The sequence below is a fragment of the Tupaia chinensis genome, unplaced genomic scaffold (genome assembly GCF_000334495.1).
Source record: "Tupaia chinensis unplaced genomic scaffold, TupChi_1.0 Scaffold000159_1, whole genome shotgun sequence".
In the NCBI taxonomy this organism is placed as follows: Eukaryota; Metazoa; Chordata; class Mammalia; order Scandentia; family Tupaiidae; genus Tupaia; species Tupaia belangeri.
In genome coordinates, this window is record NW_006159630.1 from 6,039,118 (window position 1) to 6,045,719 (window position 6,602).

The 6,602-nt window shown below is 55.1% G+C and overlaps 1 protein-coding gene across 1 annotated transcript in view; it reads left to right on the forward strand.

Annotated features, from left to right (window-relative positions):
• Positions 1–934: 934 nt before the first annotated feature.
• Positions 935–6,602, forward strand: part of FBF1 (Fas binding factor 1) — a 31,390-nt gene continuing 25,722 nt past the window's right edge. Inside the window, 6 exon segments of the mRNA XM_006145787.3 lie at positions 935–1,273; positions 1,734–1,810; positions 2,349–2,376; positions 3,412–3,453; positions 4,792–4,885; positions 6,171–6,225. Of these exon segments, the coding sequence (XP_006145849.1) occupies positions 1,808–1,810; positions 2,349–2,376; positions 3,412–3,453; positions 4,792–4,885; positions 6,171–6,225 (222 nt within the window). The 5' untranslated portion in view covers positions 935–1,273; positions 1,734–1,807.

Genomic DNA, 6,602 nt, shown 5'->3' on the forward strand with positions numbered 1-6,602 from the left:
CTAAAATAAGTTGATTTACTGATTTTGTAGATTATTTTCATGTAGCAAGATGTGCGATCTTCCACGTACTAGACTGCTACGACTTGGTGAACACCCATTTTATCTCCAATTGCTGTGAATTCAACTAAATAACGTGTATTCTTTAGGGTGTATAATTACTTTGCTACCTTCTTCCCTCTGCTGTTGAGGTTCGAGTTTGGCTTCTCCGGGATAAGCACAGGTTAAGCAGCCCTGGCTTGGGCTGCGGGGTGGCGGTGGGAGAGGAGGTGCTTGGCCTGCGAGCAAGCCAACCCGCTAACCCTTGTGAAGTTAACCGTAATAAAGTCCGTAGTAAGCACACACACAGTGTTACATGTCTTTTATTGGTTTCACTCTGCGCAGCTTCAATTTCATCTTGAACAGGAAGGACGCGCTCGTGTCTTGGGTGAGATGGGTACATGGATTCGCCCCGACCGTTCACATTAACACATTTCTCATGCCCTCAGGTGGGCTCAAGTGTTCGGCCACTGAGCCCGGTCCCCACGGTGCTCCGCCGGGCCTTTGAGGCCAGCGCCCTCTTCCCCGAGGGGCGTTCCTGCAGCTCCTAGCAACGCCCGAAGCCGCCAACAGAGGCGAGGCCTGGGCCGGCCGAGCTAACCGCCGCGGCGGGGCACCCTGGGAAATGTAGTTCTCCCGGCGTGCCCTGCTCTTCGGCCCCGGCAGGTGAGCGGACTGCAAGTCCCAGGGCGCCTTGCGCCCGCCTTTCGTGGGGAGGCCGAGACGGAGGTGGGCCCCGGCGGCGGGAGGCCTGACCGCGCTGGGCGCAGGGAGTGGAGCCGGCCCGGCCGCTCCTCCGACGGGAATAGCGCCTAGCAGGGATTTTTAAGGGGCCGAGAGGATTCCCGGCTGCACGTGGGCTCGAGACTGGACGTGCGCGCAGGTCTCGGGCCGGGGGGCGTGACTGGGGAGGGGCGGTGCTTAGAGGCGGGTTCTGGATTTTAAAATGCCGGGTGTGGGCTTGGCTGCGCAGGGGCGACGACGCGCGTTGCCCCGTGGCCTTTTGGTCTTTGCAAACCAGTCCTAGAAAACTCCCGCGGTCTGGGGTGCTGCGACAGGCCAGCAAGGGATGGCAGCTCCCTAACGCGAGGAGACGGCACGCGCTCGGGCTCGCAGCCGCGCAGCTGCATCGCAGGGGCACGGAGATGCGCGCACTCGGAGCGTCCGGCCGGGGCTGCAGACCGACAGGGAAACACAAGGGCCCCGCTGACTCCAGGGCAGCTGAAGCGGGTTTCCAGTAAGTGGAGGGTGGAGAGGGAGGAAAACTGCTCTCCGTGGGGCGAGTCCGATCCCCAGCTGGTGTGAAGGGGAAGCCTCTCACGGTCACTGAGAACCACGTCAAGTGGTCCTCAGAGCTCGCACTCGCTGCGTGTGCTGAAGGCTACCTGGAAGGTAGCCCTGGATGTTATCTGGGAAGGGGTTCGGCCTTGCTGCCAGGCACCACCCCCTTTATAAAGGGGGACCTCCCACTTCCTGCATCCTGCACTTTGAAGACGTAAGGGAGAAGCCCTGGCGCGCCCATTACGTTATCCAGAAAGTTGCATTTGGCTGCATCTCTCCAAGTACAAGGAGGTTTTAACTTCCGGAAGTAGGTGTAGACGTCTGGAGTCCGTAGAGAAGTGCCCCAGTAATCTGTAGACTCAGGAACTGTTAAAGATACATCATGTTTAAGCAGCCGCTTTAACTTTTTGCCTCAGGACGGGCCTGATGGGCAGAATTGTAATGAGTTGGACAGTACTGTGAAGGAGCCGTGAAGACCCCCAGGCTCGCCATGGTAGGTGGAATGGAGGGACCCTGAGCACTGAGCTCACTCCCCCCTCACCCAGGACGGGCCTGGCCGCTGGGGATACCTGGGACCCGGGAGGCAGGGACTGGGGTGGTCCCTGGAGAAGAGCCACGGATGGTAGCACTGACTACAGACTTCAGCAGCCGGCAAGGTTTCTGCTGAGCCTCTGTCCAGCTGGAAGTGTTTTTAAGTGTCTGTCACTGGACGGGGTAGTCAGGGACGTGGAGCAGCAAGCATTTCCAGTCACATTACAGCCTGGCTGGAGGGTCTGTGTGGAAATCGGGGAAAAGCAGAGACTGCCCGCCTCTCTTGGCACCCACTGCTGGTTAGTAGGGCCGTTCCCGTGCTCCGAGTAAGTCCATTCTCAGAGTCTGTAGGGGGAATCAAGGACTCTTCTGTCTCTAAATGCCATCGGGGCCCTTGTCTGGAGAGTTGGCAAAAGTCAAAACCATTCCTTGTACGTTTCCAGCTTTGACATGTGTTCACTGTTGGCTTTTGTTCATGTGATTTGTCTTTCCAATTTTAGGCACCAAAAACCAAGAAGGGATTGAAAGGTGAGTGGAGAGACGGACCGTCAGCCTTAAGCCACGGGCGTCCCCCTCCCAGGTCCAGAAATGATTTAGACTTGGCTGCGTGTAAGTGTTGGTGAGAGTCGTGCTGCTTTCCCAAACTCCCATAGGCCGACTTGGTCTTCCCAGGGTCTCCTTAGGCTGCCTTATTGGCCACAGATAAATTCAGGAAGTCGGGGCTCTGGAAAAGATCCTTACTGCTCTCTGCATACAGGAGTGCATGGCTGGGGCTAAGGGTGACGGTGCTTAACCTGGATGGGGCAGCTAATTCAGTATTCACACTTAGATTTTCCCTAAGGCGGTGCCTCGCCTCTGTCAGAAAGCGGCCAAGGAGGGGTGCATCCAGATCATTTCTGGGGGTCTCGAATGAGAGAGGGCACGAAGGCTGTTGGTATGAAATGAGCGTGTGTCTAGAAATCTTGTGGACACTTTTCCCAAAGAACCACACTATGCTTCATTCAGAGTCAGGAAGGCTGTTGGCTCACGGGACCTGGGAAGGCAGGGAGAACGTAGGTTCCACTGAAAATCTATACTCTCATCCTTTCAGAAAGTTACTTTTGATTTCTGTCTGGAGTGTTTCAACAAGGCATTGAGACTTTAGCCAGCGAGTTAAAAAACCTCTCATTGCTGGGACCAGCAGTTGGTGTAATGGCTATGCTGCTGAACTCCCACGTAGTCGACCGCGGTTTGAGTCTGGACCCGGTGGCTTAAACTCACACAGGGCACGTGTGCGTGTGTGCCCAAGATCCCGAGAGGAGAATGGAGGAGAAGGGATTGCGGACTGGCCATCCCCCCTGGGGGGTGATTTCTCGCTTTCTGTCTCTCTGGCGAGTGCACGTGCCCTATAGCAAAAACCTCTCCAAAAAAAAAAAGAAATTCTCATTGCAGTGAAGAAGCTAAGTAAGCCCAGGTCCCAGCATCTGAGAGCTCCTAGGCCCTGGAGTGAGACTCGAGGCTGGAGGTTTGTAAAGGCCCCTCATCTTTTCTCCTGAAGGTGTGACAGCCCCTTTTCCATTCCAGGCTCCATTGATGATGTCCTTGGCGACCTCCTGGGGGACGACAGTAAGTGTCCGGTCCCCAGAATCCTGTGTGGACATGTTTTTGTTAATCGAGATAAACTCGAATACCATAAAGTTCAGTCTCTCTCGTTTTTCAGTTTTTGCTATAGGTACATGCGCTTGCTGGAGAGAGAAAGGGAGAAATCACCCCGGGGCAGGGGGCGACGCGTCTCCACTCTCCTCTCAAGATCTTGGGCAGCGTGCACATGCGCCTGGCATGATCTGCAAGCTGCCAGGTCCAGAACTCCAACCGTGCAGTCGGTCATGTGGAGTCCAGCACCTTAACCCTCCACACCACCTGCTGGCCCAAAGCTCAGTATTTTAAAGTGCACAATTCAGTGGCTTTTAGACTATTCACAAAGTTGTAAAGTCACTACCACTAATTCTAGAACATTCTCATGCCCCCTAAAGAAATTTCGTATGCCAGTCAGTTGTGTAGCCTAGGGGTTAAGGGAGCTAGAGCCCACATGGCTGTCTACAGTTTGAATCCTGGCTCTGGTGGTTTGAAAAACATGCCAGGTGTATACGCATGCATTTCCCAAATCCCAGCAGGATAGAGAAATGGGGGGAGAAGGGACTGCAGCATCATCACCCTCCACTGGGGGGCGCTTTCTCCCTCTCGGTGTCTCTGGAGAGCACACCTGCCCTCTGCTAAATTAGAAGAGTGTGTATGTGTTGTGGTAGTGGCCCTACCTCGTGTGTCCCCCTTGTTGAAGGAAAGGAAAGCTGAGCAGGGCTGCAAGGCTTAGGTCCCCCACCCGGCCCAGGAGCACCCACATGGCACCCTAGGTGGGAACACACCTGTGTTTTGGGATGTGGAAGGCATTGTTGCTTTCATGTTCCCATAGAGGGGTGATGGCGAGTTCCTTTTTTATTTTTGAGAGGTTTTTGCCTTAGGGTGTGTGTGCTCACTGGAGAGAGACAGACAGTGAGAAGGAAAGTGAGAAAGCATCCCCCAGGGGGATGTCTACACCGCAGTCCCTTCTCCGATTCTCCTGGTATGCACACACGTGTGCCCGGGGTGATTTTGAAACCATCATGTCCAGGACTTGAACTGTGGTCGGCCACCTGGGAATCTAGAGACATAACTACCATGCCATCTGCTGGTCCCTGGGTTCCCTTATTTGGCACTCAAAATTTAGGGTTGACTGCCTCTTGGAAATGACCCACTCCTTCCCCCATTCAGGCCCAGCGGATAAACTGGGCCCTGGCCCTGTGGAGCCAGTTTCCTTCCTCCAGATAGCCCTTCTTCCTGGCATCTGTGAGGTCGGGGACTCCCTGGCCATCCTTTCACTGTGACCCCACTTCTCTTCTTGCTATTAAGATCTTCTTTTGTTTCCAGCGACTCTACCCGAGAAACCCGTTAAAGCAGCTTTACGTGCCAGAGACGCCGCAGACGCACCTCAGGGGCTCCCCTCGCCCGAGACTAGAACAAAGTAAGCCTAGGCTTGGCGTGGTGTCCTCGACCCGCCGTGGTCCTCGTGCTCTCTGGCCGCACCAGCTGCTCAGCAGGTGCTGAGCGCGACCGAGGGCAGTTTCCATCGCCTGTGCCCAGCTCTCGGTTATTTTTGTTTTTGCCATAGGGCGCGTGCACTCACTGGAGAGAGAGCAGAGAAGGGGAAAGTAAAAATCAGCCCCCCTCCAGGGTGGGGGGGATGACCATGCTGCAATCCCTTATCTTCCAGTCTCCTTAGGATTTGGGGCACGTGTGCATGTGTGTCTGGCATGATCTTCAAGCCTCTAGGTCTGGGGCTTGAACCGCAGTTGACGCTGGGAGTCCAGCTCCTTAGCCACTATTACCTGCCGGCCCCCAGCTTCTGGTTCTTAAAGGAACCAGGGGAGTGGGCTGAGACCTAAACCGGGGGCTGCAGGCCTGGCTGCTCATTCTGCCTCTGCTGTTCACTGTGCGACCAAGGCTTCATGAACCTCTAAGCCTCAGTTTCCTTATCTTCTAAGTGAGATCAACCTGGACTAGTGCTTTTCAAATCCTGTGTGTTCTTCCGGTTCTGGCAGATGGGGGAGGAGGAAGGAGCCCTGGGAGCCCACCAGCCTCCACCTTCGTCTTGGCGGGGGCAGTTCTGGTCTCCCTCACTGCTTTTCAGAAGTTAGAAGTTGCTGCATTTGGTTGCCTGTGAAGTTCCTTTCAGCAGCTCTGGGGACTGGCAGTTGGTGTAATGGCTATGTGGCTGGACTCCCATGTAGTCGACCGCAGTTCGAGTCCTAGACCCAGTGGCTTAAACGCACGCCGAGCACATGTGTGTGCGTGGCTAAGATCCCAAGAGGGGAATGGAGGAGAAGGGATTGTGGCATGGCCATCTCCCCTCGGGGGTGATTTCTTGCTTTCTATCTCTCTGTCTCTCTCTCTCTTCTGGGGAGTGCACTCACTCTATATAGCAAAAACCTCTCCCAAAACAAAACAAAAGCAACTGTTCACTCAAAGAAATCTATCCAACTTCGCTTGGACTCTCTAAGGCCCTTTTACTTCTTTTTTTAAAAAAGAATTATTTAATTTTACTCATCATCATTATTTTTTTTAATTTGGCCAGACAGAGAGGGAAAGTGAGAAAGCAAGCTGCCAGGTCCAGGACTCGAACCATGGTCAGCCATGTGGGAGTCCAGCACCCTTAGCTACCATGCCACCTGCTGGCCCCCGCTTTTCCTTCTTTAGAGACACCTAGTGCCCTAGGGACGTGTGTGGGTGCTGATCCCACCCCTTCACAGGTCCCTCCTGGAAGATGATGTCTTCAGGACAGGCCTGGCGGGAGCTGACGCCGAGGTGAGCCTTGTCCTTCCCCACCTCTGCCTCTCTCCCTGTCCCCAAGAGCAGTGAGACTGGTGTTGAACCAGGGGGTTGCTCCCAGAGCAGTTAGAAGACCCTGCAGAGTTCATTCATTCTTAGACCCCACACATCCCGCTCCATCCCCCCAGGAGGTGAGCTGGCGTTGAGCACCCAGCCATGTCCTGTGTCACACTCCAGACTGCCACTGCGTGTGTGGCAAGTAGCACAAGCAGGCTGCTGGAGTGGAAGTGGCCTTTCCAATGGGGAGGACAGAAAGGGGCAGCGCTTTCCGGGTCTCCACAGCAGGGCAGCTTTGATCCCAGGCCCCAGGCAGCAGGACAGCCGGCTCTGCGTCTGCTGACCCGTCTGCCCTG